Consider the following 18821-nt stretch of genomic DNA (forward strand, 5'->3'; position numbering starts at 1 on the left):
TTGTTGTTTTTGAGTATCATTATGAACTCATGGCTTTTAAACATATTTTTAACAAAATCCTTGTTATAGGATTTTATTTATTTATTTATTTATTTATTTTTATTTTAAGAAAATATGAAAGTATGAACATTTTGGTTACATTTTATATCTTTACCTCTTCCTAGCAAGGGTTAGAGGTATGCCCTTCCCCTCCACACTGCTCACCACATCCCTCAGATGTGGGTCTACCCCCTCCAATGCCCAAATCCCTGGTGAACACCACCACCATTTGAGCACCAGAGTGTTAATCAGTTAGTACCAATTTGATGGCGATGTTAGAGGATTTTGAGCAGAGGAATGACAAGATTTGACTTGTGCTTTAAAAAAAATCTCCCTCTCTGCTATGTTGAAAATAGATGGTAAGGAAGCAAGTATAAAAGTAGAGGGAAGAGTTGGAAGGCAACATAATCCAGGAGATAGATGGTGGTGACCTGGCTAGGGAGGTAGCAATGGGGGTAGTGAAAAGGGGCCAGCCTCTGGATATATTTTGAAGGTAGAGCCAAAGATTTCATCCTGATCAGTTGGATGAGAAGTATGAGAAAAATAGAGCACTCCAAGCTATCTCCAAATTTGGTGGACTGAACATGAAGAATTTCTGAGCCATATTTAATTTCACTTCCATTGCCATATAGGGAAAGTCCCAAAAGTTGTGAGTAGCAGGATTTTCTTGACCATGGGTCTCACAGTGAAAGCAGTGACTCCCCAGAGTTGATCTGAAGCCTGATCATAATCAGTACATTGTAAAGTATAACAGTGAATGGATTATGCCCCTCACCTGAATAGTGTTCGCTGTACCCATTAGGTGGAGTTTTGCCCTTCCCTTCCTCCCTCTCCCTCTCTTTGATTTCCAATGACTTTTATTTTCCTCTATGTACTTGTGTGCCCATCAGTTAGTTCCAATTTATTAGAGACTACATGTGGTGTTTGTTTGTTTATTCTTGAGATACTTAGCTTAGGATAATGGTCTCCAGTTCCTTCCAAATTGCTACAAAAGGCATTAATTCACCTTTTTTATGGCTGTGTACCCCCTTAATATTTTGCAATTAAAAAAATTCAAAAAACAAAATGACAAAAGATAAAAAAAAGAAAATGCAGGATGTACATAAATTATTTGGAATTCAAGAAAAAAAAGAGTAAGTGGATTGTTATTCATAAGCATGTCCTGAGACAACATGGAGTAATTAATATATAATATGTATAAAATACAAAGCTAGAGAACCTTAAATTTAGAGCCCAAAAGGAAGCTGGTTTCTAATACTCTAATTTCCTTAACCCCATCTCCAAAACTACTAGTATTACCATCTACTGGTATATTGTTTCAGTTGAATGTGATAAAAATAAAATACACTTAGTGATACACCTATGGGAGAGAAAATTGATACTATCTTATTTCTGTAGATATAAATTAAACTTCCAAATCTTGCCACACTGTGAATTAAATATGTTGATGGGACGTGTGAGGGTGTGAACAAGGAAACTCCTAGGGGTACTTATAGCGTGAAATATAACCAAAGCACATTATAAGCACACCTGCGTCCATAACATTCAATAAAGTAGACTTCAGAGTAAAGAAAATCAGTAGATGAAGAAGATATTATATAATGGTAAAAAGATCAATCCACCAGGAAGACACAATAATCCTAAATATGTACACACCAAAACAACAGCCTGAAAGTACATGAAGCAAAAACTGATGGAGCTGAACAGAGAAATAGCCAAGTCCATAATTATTGTTGGGGCCTTCAACACCCCACTCTCAGCATATGGTAAAATGACTAAACAGAAAATCTGCAAGGGTACAGATATGAATAGTGTAATTAATACAATAACCAAATCTACATGACATATATGTATATAGAATACTCCACCCAACAACAGCAGATTATACTTTTTTTCAAGTGTCTTGTAAAATTCACAAAGATAGACCATCTCCTAAGCCATCTAACAAACCTCAACAAATTGAAAAGAACTAAAATCATACAAAGAATGCTCTCAGACCATAGAAAACTCTCTAAACATTTGGAAATTGTAGTTGACACCTACCATTTCAGTTCATTATTCAGACCCTTATTATAGAATAGTGGATGTTAGAAGCAATGTTTCTTCAGCTGAAAGACATTTTGGCCTGAGCAAAAAGAAAGTACACTTTAGGTATTTCAGAAAGTATTGTTGAGGGCAAGGCTGGAGGCAGGGAGACAGTTTAGCAGGCTGTTGCATCAGTCCATTCTGTCATGAAAGCTTGTACTAGAAAAGAAAATACAGCTCGAAGAATGTTAATGAAATGAATTTGGTGGCTGATTGCTTTGGGGAGGTGTGAGAGAAGTTGCCTATCAGATTTGGGTGAGGTTGTTAGATTAGAGGCAGAAGAGAAGGCAAGATTTGGCTGCCTTCCTGGCGTATGGCTGATGTCCAGCCTGACCCATGAATATTCACACTTATGTTCTTTATAAATCCTGCTCTATTTTCCAAATGGTTCCACAAAATTACCTCCTCCCTTAAGACTTCTTCACTAGTTATGTTGTCTATGAGAAAAGGCTCTCATATCTGGACAGGTAGAGGAGTTTGCTTTCTGGGGTTTGTGTGATTGCTCTATTAGGGCAGATTGGCACTTTGCCTACCTTACAGTAGGGTTAGGCCAAGACATGGTATGTGATATATGATGACTGATGTGTCTTCAAACTTGTATTTTTGTTATCACTTTCAGAAGACAGTAATGGTGGAAGCTCTCCTCAAGGAAAAGAGAACGGTGGGAATTCTTTCCAGGGAAATTTTGACAAGGAGAACCTTCATTATGAACATGGTGGTAATGAGCATTCACCTTCCCATCTTCAGGAGGATGATGAAAACGTGGTGATAAGGGATGTCCACGAGGACCCCCAAGTAAGACAGTAAGTAACCAGGCAGCCTGGTTGCATGTAGCAGCCCTTGGGACTCTGCAACTCTTTCACTCTCTGTGGTCTTCTTTTTCTTCTCTAACCAAAAAAGTGCAGAATGATAAAATTGGAATAATGGTTGAATGATGCTAATTGTAAATCTAGTTACCACTGAGTTGAGAGTGTATAGAAAACTTTGTAGCGTTTCTGTGTATTTCTATACATTTATGGACACATCGTTCAATCCATTTCCCCACAGCAACTCATCTACCTTAAAACCCAACAATATTCATAAGAAATGGCATAATGAATACCAAGATAGTATTACTCCAGAGAGAGAAATGGAGAAGAATATGCAGGATGGAGCCCTGGGGTGCTGGTTCAAGATCACAGTGAGTGTCCTGACAAAATATAGGGAATGTGCAGGAGGGGCAGGTCTAGAAGAGTTGTGCTGATCATATGTAGAAGTGATAGGTACTTTTCTAGGGACATGGGGAGTTAACATATAAGGGTAGGTTCAGAGAAGGAATATAAAGGGAACAGGCTGACTGCAAGAAGACCTGAGACGTTGTCTAAAGGCAAAGGTGGAAACTACTGCCAAGAAAATGGAGCAGCTCTCCAGCAGATGCCTCATGGCTCAAGCTGAGTGTGGGGATGTTGAGTCTCTGGAGTCCTTCTCAGAAGGGCAGTCTGGGCCTTTAATAAGTGGACTCTCCTGGAACCTTGTGAAAGGAAGATCATTTTGAGCATCTGAATTTCATTATTTGTTGGGGATGAATCTGGAATACAAAGAAAGGACAATAATATCTGGAAAAAACCTTCTTTTCTTTAGAAGTCCATGAAGGCTAGGTAGAAGATCAGAAAAAAACACCTAACTGGGTGTGTTCTGCAGGCTTAATTCCGTGGTGTCTCTCTTCTCTCCTATTTTCTTCTTTTCACCCTTAGATTCCTCATGGGGTAAAATATGACAAGACATGGCTAATGAACTCAATCCAGAGCCATTGCAGTGTCCCCTTCACCCCAGTTGATGTAAGAGTGGATGGTGAAGCCAGACGGGTGGACACAGGGGAGGGGAAGAGGCCTGGCTCAGCAGGGACTGTTGGCCTCTGACAGTGTTGCTCTGGCCTTCACTCCCCGTAGTTCCACTATGTCAAAAATAGGGCCCGGTTCTTTGTCCAGGATGCTGATACTGCCTCCGCATTGAAGGATGTCAAACACAAAATTTTCAATGACGAAAATCAAAAGGTATGTATTAAGAACATTCCCTGTACCTGATCTCAGGGCAGGAGGACAGGCCAGGGGCTGGTCATTTATTTTCTGTGGGATTAGAGGTCCTGGAGCTTACCCTGCCTCTCCTTCCTGCAGATATCTATCTTTGTCAGTCCTTCTGCTGTACCCTACTCTATGCAAAATAAGTTGAAACCAGAACAAATGGAGCAGCTAAAGGTAATGCAGATTCAAGGCACATTGTATGCCCACTTCCTGGACTCACCTCTTCTTGCCCCAGGCCCCAATTTCCCTATCACCACTGCCAGCACAGCCTCAGAGCCACTCTCCACCTCTATCTTTACAGCTGACCATTAACAAACGATATGATGTCTCCCAGCAAGCTCTTGACCTCCAGAAGCTCCGCTTTGACCCAGGTATGGCTGTCGGCAGTGACTCTAGGGCAGGTGAGGGCAGAGAGGTCTGTCTGGGAGGGAGACTCAGGGATGGCAACTTGGGGAGGGGTGGGTGCTGCCGCTGGTCCGGGCGAACCCCACTCAGCCTTTCGATTCCCTTTTCTGAAGACTTGGTGGGGCGTGATATGGACATAATCCTGAATCGAAGAAACTGCATGGCTGCCACCCTGCAGATCATTGAGAAGAATTTCCCTGAGGTGAGGCCTTAGGTAGAGGGCTGGAAGAGGTTGGATGGAGGGCAGGTTTGTCTCCAAGGCCCTAGAAAGTAAACATCACTCTAATTAACTGTTCTTCCCCAAAAGTTATTGTCCTTGAACTTGCGCAACAACAAACTGCACCGGCTGGATGGCCTGTCTCACATTATAGAGAAGGCTCCCAAAGTCAAGATCCTGAACCTCTCCAAAAACGAGGTGAGAGGAGAGAACTAGGACAAATTTGGGTGGAGGAGGGTAGGTGGTAGTGCACATCAGGGTGATGACAACAGGCAGGCAGAGGTACCTGTGGGTGAGGGAGGGGACGGAGGGTCCAGGGTCCCAGATGTCTCTCTTACCCTGAGACTCTTTTTCTGGTTTTCCCCTCATACTTCTCAGCTGAAGTCAACATGGGAGTTGAGCAAGGTCAAAGGGCTGAAGCTGGAAGAGCTGTGGCTGGAAGGGAACCCCTTGTGCCGCACCTTCCCAGGCCAGTCCGCATACATAAGGTCAGTGGTAACCTCTGTCACCCTTCCTGGTCCCCTTTGCCCCCTGGGAGGCTGAGCTTCCCCTGACAGTGCCCTTCTGCAGGGAGAGGCAGCCTTGGCCCTCGGGGAGGATCACAGGCCCTGCCCTCTCCTCTCTGTCTGTGTCCCTCAGCTCTGCTCACAGGTCTCCTTTCCTTCCCTGACCTGCTCCCCTTTTGCCCTGCTCGGGGGTGTGTTTTCCACCTCTCTGCAGCCAGCCTCCTCCAGGACGCCCTCCATGAGTGTGTGCCAGGAAGCAGGGCTCCTCGCCTCACCAGGACCAGGGTGTTCAGCCTTGGGCCAGATCCTGGGGCCGTGGACTGAGAAGGGTCCTCCTGCCCTGGACCCCATGCTAAGCCAGGCCTTCCTGCCTCCGTGCTGACATAGGCCTTCCCCCCCTCTTCTGAGAGGGGCCCTCCTTCCCTTGCTCAGATGGGCACAGCTGGGCTGGGACCATCAGGACAAAATGTGGTGATCCTGAGAGGGGGTCCCAGACCCTCAACCCCATGCTGAGCTGGAGCCTGATGCTTCACTCCTTCTTGGGAAGGTTTCCTGCCCCCGTGGCTGCTCGTTTCCCATGCCCAGCTCAGACTGGGCTCACACAGGTTACCAAAGCCCCAGCCCAATGGGTGTGTGGTTCCCATTCCTGCCTCAGTGCCCACGGCCAGCCAGGGTCAGGTGAGGGAAAGGGCAGCCGCAGAGGAGCACTTTTCTCTCTTCCTCCCTGACCCCCCACCACCATGGGAGAGCATCTTTCCCTTCCCTCTGCATTGCTTTCTCTTTCTCCTTGGCCTCTGCTTTCCCATGTCTCCCCCATATCTCCTTCTCTGACCTTCATACTCTTTCTGCCACCTGTCCCTCCCTCCTCCCCCGCCTGCCTCCTGAGCCTGGCCTCACTCACCTCCCTGCCCCAGCATCCTGGGCCATCTCTGGGGGATGACCTAGTGTTGACCAGGGCCAGAGCCAGACCCAGCAGAGTGGTGGACACCCAGTGAGGTAGCAGAGCTGACACTCCATTCCCTGCTCCCTGCGGAGCCTTCTATGGGGATTCGGAGGAAGGAAAGAGAGGAAGGGAGGGCAAGGAATCCCTGGAGTCTGGCTCAATTTGCTGCTTCTGAACTGTCAGTCACTTCATTCTATTTTTGGTTTTGGACAGTGCCATGCGGGATCGTTTCCCAGAATTGTTACGCCTGGTAAGTACTTACCGTCATCATTGTCTCCTCTTACTAACCTACATGACATCATTGTCTCCTCTTACTAACCTACATGACCTCTGTACCTGCCCTCAAGCATTTTGCTAATTGCCTAGGTTAGGTTTTTACATTTTACTATTAGCCAAGTATGGAGCATGAACTCCTGACAAAAGCATGACTATTGTCACTGGCAAAAAGTGACCATAAACACACATGCTCATACTCTCTCTCTCTCTCTCTCTCTCTCTCTCTGTCTCAAGATTGCTCATTCACACAATAGTTGCATATAATAATAGAGGCTTCCAGGACCCACTGGTGAATATTTCAACTATTGTCTTGCTAATAGAATTCCAAGGGCCATTTCACACCTGACTTTGTTCCCCCTGGACCCATTCATCTCCTTGCTCATCCAGCTCTACCTCCCTGGTCTGCACTGCTGACTACCTCTTCCCTTCCTCAGGATGGCCAGGAGTTAACATCTCTAACTATAATTGATGCCGAAACCCCTGAGATAATAAAACCTTGTAAGGTGAGAAGGGACAATGATGATTTGAGGTGTTTCAAAGGAGGTTTTTCCAACCACATAGTTTCAAGGTGTCTTTTCATTCCAGGAAAGCTATAAAGGATCTGAGTCTTTGAAGAGTCTGGTACTTCAATTCCTGCTTCAGTCAGTACCCCTGGAACCATGAGGCAGGGGAGGGCTGGGACAAGACAGGCCACCTCGAGCACATGTCTGCTCATGAGTTGAGGGGAGCTTTGAAGACTCCTTTAAGGCCCAAACCATAGATATAGCATGTCCCCCCTTGTTCCCCCACAGGTATTACTTGATCTATGACTCTGGAGACCGACAGAGTCTCCTGGATGCTTACCATGAGAAGGCCTGCTTCTCCCTGACCATTCCCTTCAACCTCAAGGACCCAGCTTCGTGAGTACCACGGCTCAGACTCTGCTCCAGGGCTGTGTGCCTCCCCAGCAGACACAGGTCAGCTCCTGGAAACACTTGCACTGGCTGGACCACCACCTCCTGTTCCTCTTTCTCTTTTAGAAGCGGTTTGTGCGAGTACTTCAAGGATAGCAGGAATATGAAGAAGGTCAAGGACCCTGGTAAGTGTGTGATAGGGGAGAACAGCATGGGAAAGGGAATGTGGAGTCAATAATAGGGTATAGGGGTCAGGGTGTGGCACCTCTAATGCTTCTCTTTTCCTACACAGACATGCGGGTTCAGATGCTAAAGCACACAAAACATGAGATTGTGGACTCTCTCAGTGTTTTACCCAAAACTCAGCATGACCTTAACTCCTATGTGGTAGACCTGTGTGTCCAGACGGTGAGTACCTGCTTCCTCCCTCAGGCAAGCCCAGAAGGTCAAAGTAGGTAGGAAATAGGTAGGTAGGTAGGAGGATCATGAAAGCTCTAGTTTACTCTTCTTCCCTTTCAGGAAAAGATGCTTTGCTTTTCTGTCAATGGAATGTTCAAGGAAGGTAAGTGTCTGCAGAGACCCCTCCCCAGATCTCTTATTACTCCCTTTCCCTGGCTGGGCCTCCTCCTAGATCTGTCTCAGCCTTCTAAGTTGTTTTCCTCCCTTCCCCTCCCATCCTATCTTCTATGCTCCCTTTCAGATTCCTTTTGTTTTCTCCCACCTCTCATTTGCTCCCAAACGTCATTGCTGACCTGACCTACATGTGTGCCTGTCTGCCCCTGCACAGCTCAGACATTAGGGACATGGGCAATGGAGTTTGATCGCTCTCATCACATGTCCTTATTTTAAGAACTTTGAGCTTCTGCCTATTTGTTACCTAACCACTCAGTTTCCTCATTTGCAAAATGGGACTGGTAGGCTCATCTCTTGGGCAACTGTAAAAAAATGAGTCAAGTGAACTTGTGTTTGTCAAGGCATGTGGCACATGTTAGGAGGTTCTATTACTGGGAGGTTATTATTCCTATTGTTGCCCTCTCAGTCCCTGAACCCTCTCCTGACTCCAAGTGAAAAATTGTCCCAGTCTGGTCCCTTGAAGGTGTCACAATAGTATCAGGTAAGATCTTGAGTGGGGAACCCCATGTGCACGTGTAAAGCATTTGCAACTCTAAGGAGGTATCATTGTTGTCGTTGAAGTGGAAGGACAGTCCCAGGGTTGTGTTCGTGCCTTCACCCGGATCTTCATCTTGATTTCTGGCAGCGATTCCAGGTAAGTGCTGTGTTGTGGGTAGGAGCATGCATTCCAGCCTGGAGCCAGTGGTATAGAAATGTGATAATATAGTCTTAGGGTCTTCTCAATACCATGCAAAGCTAACAGGTAGATCCAAGGAGAAGTCTAGATTAGGAAAATACCAGATTCTATTCTTGAACCCAACCCTCAATAATTAGCTGTGTAATCTTCAAGTTAGAAGACTTCCTTGTGACTAACTTGTCCTTTTCTGAAAATGGGGATGAGGGTCCCCTTCTTTTGTAAAGGGTACATGCATTGGGGTTAAATCTACAAATTTAAGCAAATTGATAAACGGTCTCTCCAAGGGTGAACTATGTGGTAGGGGTAAAGTCTACCAGTCAAGGGATCTGGAAGATGGGCAGAATAAGGGTTTGGAAAGCATCTGGTTGGTGAGTGGCAGGGGAAACAGGATCATTGTTAGAAGTGCAGGGTTGTCCATTTGTCTGATTGTCTGAGGGCCCATCTTTCCTCCAGTATGTACATTGTGAATGATGAACTGATTGTGAGAAATGCCAGCCCCAAAGAGACCCAGAGCGCCTTCTCCACCTCAGTGCCCACACCCTCCTCCAGCTCCATGCCTACCCTCTCTCAGGAACAGAAGGAAATAGTGCAGACTTCCTCCACTCAATCTGAGATGAACCTCACGGGGTCTCAGAAGTAAGTGCCAGCAGTCTCTCTGGATAAGCATTAGCTGGGAGTAGTAGGGAGTAAAAAGTGGAAGCTTTCAGTTAATTTGTAAAAATAACTATTTGGATATTGTGCTTCCAAGAAAAGTAGGCTTGTAAAATATACATATTAATTTTATTGTTTATAGTTATACTAACTTTAAAACAATGTAATGTTCAGATCAGATGACATGATCTTGTATATATAAAATCCTAAGGAAACCAATAAAAAACTATTAAAATTAATAAACAAGTTCTGCATTGTTTCAGGGGACAAAATTAATACACAAAAATCAATTGTATTACTATACCAGAAATGAACAATCAGACAATAAAATTAAGAAAACACTTCCATTTGTTTGCACAAAAAAACATACTGAGGAACAAATTTAACAAACAAAATGTAAAACATATAATTTGAAACTTACAATTGTAGAAATAAATTAAAGAAGGCCTAAATAAAGATATCCCATATTCCTGTATTGGAAGACTTAAGATTGTTAAGATGGCATTACTCCCCAAATTTATATATAGATTCAATGCAAATGCAAAATCTTAGCTTTCTTTGTAGAAATTTACAAGTTAATCCTAAGATTTAAATGAAAAAGTGAACCTAAAATAGAGAAATAATCTTGAAAAAGCAGAACAATATTGGAGGACCCACTACAAAGTTACTACAAACAATATTACTACAAAGCTATAGTAATTAATCAACAGTGGTGGCACACGCCTAAGAATAGACATATAGATCAATGGAATAAAATGAGAGTCAAAAAAAGAAAAAAAAACACTTTTATGGTCAATTTTCAACCAGGAAAGAAATAACCTTTCAACAACTGGTACAGAGATAATTGGACATCCACTCACTAAAGAATGAATTTGTACCCTATCTTACACCACATGCAAAAATAATCAAAATGGGCCAAAAGCCTAAAAGTTAGAGCTAAAACTATGTAACTAAAACTATGAAAATCTTAGAAGAAAACACAGGGATAAATATTTATTACCTTGAATTAAGCAGTGGTTTCTGACATATAACAACAAAAGTACACACACATACACAAAATTAGATGAAGTGAACTTTTTCAAAATTTAAAACTTGTTTTGCATCAAAGATATTCTAAATAAAGTAAAAAGATAAGTCACAAAATCAGAGAAAATATTTACATAAGAGACATAAATATCTAATAAGAGACTTGTATATAGATTATATAAAGAAAACTTAGAATCCAGCCGTAAAAAGACAACCCAAATTAAAATGAGCAAAGATCTAAATAGACACTTCTTCCCAAAAAAGACACACAAATATCCAAAAGTACATGGAAAGATATTCAGCATCATTAATCATCTGGGAAATTCAAATCAAAACTACACAGAGATACCACTTTACACACACCAGTATGGCTATGATTTTTAAACAGTGAAAATAACAAGTATTGATAAGAGGAAGGGGGGATAGGGAGAGGTTTATTAAAGGATACAAAATTACAACTAGAGAGGAAGAATAAGTTCTAGTGTCCTATAGCACTGTAGGATGACTATAGTTAACAATAATGTATAGTTTCTGATAGCAAGAAGGAGGACATTGAATGTTCCCAATACAAAGAAACAGTAAATGTTTAAGATGATGGATATGCTTATTACCCTGATCTGATCACCATGTATACATCAAAATATTACTATGTGCCCCATAATATGTATAATTATTAGGTGTCAATTTAAAAAAATTTTTAAATTTTGGCAAAGATATAGATAAATTGGAACCCTCATACATTGCTGGTGAGAATGAAAAATGATGCATTCAATGTGAAAACAGTTTGGCAATTCCTCAAAAGTGTTAAACATGGTATTACTACATGACCCAGCAATTCCATCAAGAGAGATGAAAACATGTTCCCACAAAAACTTGTACATGAATGTCCATAATAGCCAAAAAGTAGAAACTACCCAAATGTCTTGAATGGAAAAATTAAATGTGATATATCAATATAATAGACATATTATTTCAGAAATAAAATAGAATGAATTTTTAACATATGCTATAATATGCATGAACCTTAAAAATTTTATGTTAAATGAAAGCAGCCAATCACAAAAGACTACATATTGTATGAGCCCATTTATATAAAATACCCCAAATAAACAAATCCATACAGACAGATAACAGATTAATAGTCACCAGGGTCTAGGCAAAGAGGGGAATGGGGTAAAGAGTTGTTTCTTTGAAGGTGATGAAGATGTTTTGGAATTATTTAATAGTTAATTGTGATGGTTGTGCAATCTTGTAAATATACTAGAAAATTACTGAATTGTGTACCTTAAAATGGTGAATACTATAATATATGTCTTATATCTCAATTTAAAAATGATTGGAAGTGTTATCTAGCACCTCTTGTATTATCCTGGGTTGAGCTGGAGCCCATTCTACTAAGTGAAGTATCCCAACAATGGAAAAACAGGCACCACATGTACTCCCCATCAAATTGGTATTAAGTGATCAACACTTATGTGCACATATAGTAGTAACATTCATTGGGTGTTAGGCAGATAGGAGGGAGGCGGAGGGGATGAGTACATTCACACTTAATGGGTGTGCACTGTCTGGGGGATGGATTTGCTTGAAGTTCTGACTTAGGTGGTGCAAAGGCAATACATGTAACCTAAACATTTGTACCCCTGTAATATGCTGAAACAAAAATAATAATAATAATTTTAAAAAATGATTGGAAATTTTTTTTATTTTTGAATTTGTTATTTTCTTGAACATCTTTTTAAAAATCAATATGTATTATATTCCCTTGTTCTTTTGAACACTCTTATTTTTCTGCTTTGAATTCTAGTGTACACTAATGTTAGTGATAGATGTTTTGGTTTTCACTAGGTCTTTCTTCATCATTCCACTAGTGCTCATACTGGTACATGTGTCCCAGCAAAAAAGTAGCATAGTTTTAGCAGTGGCATTTTGTGGAAGCATGCCTATCTTGGGAAAATAATGGAGGTCTCTTGATCTTCTCCCCCGCCTCAGGTGCCTTCAGGACGAGCAGAACTATACCGAAGCTGATCAGGACTTTGCTACACTTCAGGTGAGATATAGGAATCAAGTGGGTAAAAAATGGGTGTTTCTGGGCCTTCAGGAATGCCAGAAAAGTGGAGGCAGGGTGAACTGGGAAAGCAACTGAGGAGGCTTGACTCTTCTGACATCCCAAATCCTTTCCTTTACTTCCACTAGATTGAGGACAAGATCCCAGAGGAGGCCTGCAAACAAAGCCCCTGAAAGGAGCCCTTGGATAACATCTTTGTCTTTATCTACATCACCTTTGCTTCTCTTTTCACCAGCCTAAGGCCACAACCATGACTGGGGTTTTAGTCCTGGCTGACCAAGAGGCCAAAGTTAACTTGTAGGCCAGGTAACATAACCACCCAAAGAGCCAGTTGTTCTGTGTATGTTCCCCACTCCCAATCACTGTTTGTTTTCCTATTAAAAAGTCATGTTGCATGTTGTATGTTGTGTGTCCTGGATTGCTCTTCATCTGCCCCCAGCATGATCCCATGGGGCCAGGACTGAAATGCCCTGCCACCCCCACCCTTACCCCCATTCGTCCCTGGCTGGCCTTAGCAGGTACATTAGGCTTGCCTTCATAGGCAGTTTGCCAATGAATCCTGATGAGAAAGGACACGCACTGCTTCCAGAGATTGGCCTTTGGAGACAGCAGGACTCTGTCAGACGCTCTCCCTGGAGGCCTGCAGAAATAGGCATGTTACCTGGCTCAACAGGGGCTTTGCAAGGGATGCCTACTGGCTAGTGAGGGCTGTGGAAGGAAGGCAGGTAGGCAGGAAGGAGAGGACTCACATTTTGCTTCTCATTCTTCATCATTTGAACATTTTCAAAGACCATACCGTGATCAGTTTTATGATTTGTACACAAGTGAGTGTAAATGAGCCTTTTCACAGCTCTCACCATGCTTCCATCTGTCTTCCCATCCACCATCTCACCCTGCTCCCTTCCTGAAGGTGCACTGTTTGAGGAGTCTCATGTTAGCACCTGCAGGGTGAGGGAGAGTCAGCCTGTCTGCCCAGCGCATTCCTCAGAGAGCTGACACCAGGTGATCCATGCCCATGTTCTTGAGGGGGTTGACCACTTGTTTTCATTTCTAAACAAACAACAGTAGCACAGAAACTCACGTTATGGGAAGCTCTGTGGGACCTCTCTCAACAACTGGCAATAAGCAGTTCCAAATTGCAGGCAACACTCAACAAAATAGGCATAGATGAGGCTTACCTATAAATGATACAAGCCATATATGACAAACCCACAGCCAATATCATACTGAATGGGGAAAAATTGAAAGCATTCCCACTTAGAACTGGAACCAGACAAGGTTGCCCACTATCTTTACTTCTATTCAACATAGTGATGGAAGTCCTGGCTACAGCAATCAGACAAGAGAGTGGAATTAAGGGCATCCAAATGGGAGCAGAAGAGATCAAACTCTCACTCTTTGCTGATGGCATGATATTATACCTAGAAAATCCCAAGGATTCAACCAAGAGACTCCTTGAATTGATAAATGAATTTGGTAAAGTCTCAGGATACAAAATAAATACACAGAAATCAGAGGCATTTATATATGCCAACAACGGTAAAAGTGAAAACCAAATCAAAGACTCAATTCCCTTCAAAATAGCAACAAAGAAAATAAAGTACCTTGGAATATATTTAACTAAGGAAGTAAAAGACCTCTACAGGGAGAACTATGAAACACTGAAGAAGGAAACAGCAGAGGGCATAAACAGATGGAAGAATATACCATGCTCATGGGTTGGCAGAATCAACATTGTTAAAATGTCTATACTACCCAAAGTGACCTACAGAGTCAATGCAATCCCTATTAAAATACCATCATCATTTTTCACAGATATAGAAAAAATAATTTTACACTTCTTATGGAACCAGAGAAGACCCCGTATAGCAAAATCAATCCTAAGCAATAAAAACAAAATAGGGGCCGGGCGCGGTGGCTCACGCCTGTAATCCTAGCTCTCTGGGAGGCCGAGGCGGGCGGATCGCTCGAGGTCGGGAGTTCGAAACCAGCCTGAGCAAGAGCGAGACCCCGTCTCTACTATAAATAGAAAGAAACTAATTGGCCAACTAATATATATAGAAAAAATTAGCCGGGCATGGTGGCTCATGCCTGTAGTCCCAGCTACTTGGGAGGCTGAGGCAGGAGGATTGCTTGAGCCCAGGAGTTTGAGGTTGCTGTGAGCTAGGCTGACGCCACGGCACTCACTCTAGCCTAGGCAACAAAGCAAGACTCTGTCTCAAAAAAAAAAAAAACAAAAAACAAAAAAACAAAAAAAAAAAATAGGAGGTATCAATTTATCAGACTTCAAACTATACTACAAGGCTATAGTCATTAAAACAGCTTGGGACTGGCACAAGAACAGGGACATTGACCAGTGGAACAGAATAGAGAACCCAGATATAAAACCATCCTCATATAGCCAACTAATCTTTGACAAAGCAGATAAAAACATACACTGGGGAAAAGAATCCTTATTCAATAAATGGTGCTGTGAAAATTGGATAGCCACATGTAGAAGACTGAAACAAGACCAACACCTTTCACCTCTCACAAAAATCAACTCACGCTGGGTAACAGACTTGAGCCTTAGGTGTGAGACTATTAGAATTCTAGAGGAAAATGTTGGAAATACTCTTCTAGACATTGGCCTAGGCAAAGAATTTATGAAGAAGACCCCAAAGGCAATCACAGCAGCAACAAAAATAAACAAATGGGACCTGATCAAATTAAAAAGCTTCTTCACAGCCAAAGAAACTCTCAAGAGAGCAAACAGACAACCCACAGAATGGGAGAAAATTTTCGCAAGCTACACATCCGATAAAGGGCTGATAACTAGAATCTATTTGGAACTCAGGAAAATCAGCCAGAAAAAATCAAACAAGCCCATCAACAAATGGGCAAAGGACATGAAGAGAAACTTTTCAAAAGAAGACAGAATAATGGCCAACAAACATATGAAAAAATGCTCAACATCTCTAATCATCAGGGAAATGCAAATCAAAACCACAATGAGATATCACTTACCTCCAGTGAGAATGGCCTTTATCAAAAAGTCCCCAAACAATGAATGCTGGCATGGATGAGGAGAGATAGGAACACTCCTACACTGCTGGTGGGACTGCAAACTAGTTCAACCTCTGTGAAAAGGAATACGGAGATACCTCAAAGCGATACAAGTAGATCTACCATTTGATCCAGCAATTCCACTACTGGGCATCTATCCCAAAGATCAAAAATCACTTTATGAAAAAGATACTTGCACTCGAATGTTTATAGCAGTACAATTCACAATTGCAAAGCTGTGGAAACAACCCAAGTGCCCATCAATTCATGAGTGGATTAATAAAATGTGGCATATGTATACCATGGAGTACTACTCAGCTTTAAGAAATAATGGTGATATAGCACCTCTTGTATATTCCTGGATAGAGCTGGAACCCATTCTACTAAGTGAAGTATCTCAAGAATGGAAAAACCAGCACCACATGTACTCACTAGCAAATTGGTATTAACAGATCAACACCTAAGTGGACATATAAGAATAACATTTATCGGGTGTCGGGCAGATGGGACAGGGGAGGAGGGGATGGGTATTCGAGGGGGGAGGGGGGCATGGGCAATATACGTAACCTGAACACTTGTACCCCCATAATTCGCTAAAAAAAACGGGCTTTCTAAATATTTGATTAAATACCAGGTGGTAACATCAATTTCAAGTATGAATTCCATGTTGGTGAAGAAAAAAAGAATTTCAATTCAATAAAAATTCTATTTCACCAGCTCTGCAAAATTTCATGACTCATCTACATTCTATTAAAGCTTCTTATTTGTACTTATTTAGAAAGGACCAAGAGTCAATTTTAATATAGGAATTCTTTAATTTTATCTGCTTTGGACAGTTGTATGTAGCTACTTATCCTGGCATCAATGTAATTAGAATTAAAGATCAAAGGCTTCTTGAGTGAATCCAGAATGCAAGCTTGTTTGGATTTTATGTCATGGAACCACAGAAAGAATCCAATAAATTAACTTTCACAGAAAAAAAAAAAAGAGTTGAACGGAACATTCACACAACATATTGTCCACGCTTCTTAATGCTTGCACTTTAGACAATAAGCAGGCATAACTTTTGAAATTCGAATAATAGCAGTACAAAGTTTTCAAGTTACAATCCTATAAATGATGACAGAGGTGAGGTATCACCAGTTTACAGATTATGCCTCCACTCTTATGTTTGTCATAAGTTATTTCCTACCACTTGTCACTTTTCAATTCTTTGTGTACATGTACATTAGGGAGCCATATGTTGGAGTGTGAATTTTTATTAAAACTATGAGCTGGGGGCTAGTTGCCATTACATAGAGAATGATGCCAACCTTATTCTTTGTGTAGTGCCTCCATGGTCAAAGAGAAGCTCCTGAACCTCTCTCAGCCTCAGTCCTCTCACCTAGGGAATGGAGGGCACACTGTACACTTCAGCAGTCACCAATCCAGGGAGCAGCCTAGAGCATTTACCTTCCAGCAGAAGCAAATGAAGATCCAGAGAAAACCATCTGAATTCTATGAGACTTTGCTCCCTCCAGTGCCACTGCCCCTTGCTACAACCACCTGTGTACTGGAAACATCATGATAGAGAATGGTTGGGTGGAGGGAAAAGTCAACCTGAGATACTGTGAGTATTCTCAACAGGACAGACAAAGAATGCTGGACTAGGTAAAGCTAGAGGTAGATGCAGCTAATGAGGATGACCAGAGCAGTAAAAGAGATAAAGGTCCTACATACTTTTTGCACATATGAGTGCACTGAGCAAATTTTAAGCACTACTCAGATTTGGCCATAAACTTTTTCTTCTCATGCTCAACTTAGTACTCAATATATGAGTGCATCATTCCTTCCCAGTATGCTCCTTTCTTGTAACCACCTGAAATAACAGGAGGGATCTCCACCTACAATTTGATTCAGATATTCAGACTGATAATGCCACACACACAGTAAGAGGGTATAAGGTTTATTACTCACATAATGAGGCTTCTCGAGAGACCAGGATGGGCCTCCCAAGCTGGTCCAAAAATGGCTCAAGAGAGCAAGGAAAGAAGACTGACTTGGGATTGTATGGTGCTTAAGGAGTGGGGTAAGGGCAAGGATTCATTTGGACTGGCAAGGGCTCACGTGGTTTGAATGTCTTACTGGTGCCAAAGGAGGGAGCACCTAGACTTTCTTATAAGCTTGCCAGATGTGGGGCAGAAAGGGGAGAGGCGGGAGTAAGGCCTAAAAGTTGTCAGCAGTCAAACATCAACAACAACAACAAAAAGAGTCAAACTCTATTATATCCTTCCATGTGGACATTTACCTTTGAAAACTTCATTCATTTCTTCTCCTGTACAAATTCCAGGCATGTGTGATAGTGCCCTATGTAAGTATAAACAGCGAAGCCTCACTTATAGCAACCTGGTCCCCAGCCTTAGCTCACTGCATCAGTCTAGGGTCCTAGAATTCTTGTGGTTTCCTCTGGATCTTCACTGGTCGCTGGTGGAAGTTTGACACTCTAAACATCTCCCTGCACTGGTGACTACTAAGGTGCAACTAGTCTTTGTATGTTCATGAGAAAGTGTAGGTAACTTCCTGGTACTACCTGCTCGGGGCCGTTGACCAGATCATTTACCACTGGCCTTGAGTCCCTGACAAATGCAGTCTCTTTGCCCTGGTCCCAGACCTCTTATATCAGCCAGAACTTTCAACACAGTATCATAGTAGATTCTCAGTGAATGATTATAATATATATGTAAATAATAAAAAGACAGAAATAGAGTTATTGCTCACTAGAAAGATTAAGAATAATATCTAACAGAATTACAGTAAGGAGAAAAGAAACCACAGAAAGTTTTGGCACATGGTAGGCCTTCAAAACATGTTAGTTTTTGGCTCCTTTCTTCTGTAAATGAGGTGATGCTCATATAAATAGCAAAACAGTCATAGAGATCATAAGGAAATGTACGTAAAGAAAGTGAGGTGTACATACTGTTGTATGTTGTATGACTTTTAGCTCCTTTTGAGTGGTAGGATATGTTACCTGATGGAAGTGAGATGAGAGATTAATATTTGTGCCATTTCTTTTTTATTATTTCATAAGCATCCCTGTCTATCACTTTACCTTTCTACTTAACATCAGAAGTGCACATTTCCATCAGAGATGAAACATAGTGGGTCACAATCACTCAATATGTAAAATTCTGTCAAAACATTTGTGACATTGCATAGAAGAAATAGTAAGCTATAGGTGAATATCAGGCAGGTCTGTTGCATGTGTCTATTAAGTGATAAAGCAGAACAGTCAATGCATAACTTACACTGGGATTTTTGA

The 18821-nt window shown here is 41.9% G+C and overlaps 1 protein-coding gene across 1 annotated transcript; it reads left to right on the plus strand.

Annotated features, from left to right (window-relative positions):
• The first annotated feature begins 3247 nt into the window (after positions 1-3247).
• LOC105868198 (nuclear RNA export factor 2-like) lies at positions 3248-12651 on the plus strand. Its single transcript, XM_012758792.2, has 19 exons — positions 3248-3304; positions 3858-3941; positions 4053-4157; positions 4278-4358; positions 4486-4555; positions 4703-4791; positions 4897-5004; positions 5185-5294; positions 6469-6505; positions 6966-7034; positions 7117-7172; positions 7323-7430; positions 7551-7609; positions 7717-7832; positions 7944-7986; positions 8619-8691; positions 9187-9369; positions 12403-12460; positions 12607-12651. The coding sequence occupies exons 1-19, from the start codon at positions 3254-3256 to the stop codon at positions 12649-12651; spliced, it is 1545 nt and encodes a 514-aa protein (XP_012614246.2). The 5' UTR covers positions 3248-3253.
• The last annotated feature ends 6170 nt before the right edge of the window (positions 12652-18821 follow it).

Source organism: Microcebus murinus, chromosome X, assembly GCF_040939455.1.
Source record: "Microcebus murinus isolate Inina chromosome X, M.murinus_Inina_mat1.0, whole genome shotgun sequence".
Classification (NCBI taxonomy): Eukaryota; Metazoa; Chordata; class Mammalia; order Primates; family Cheirogaleidae; genus Microcebus; species Microcebus murinus.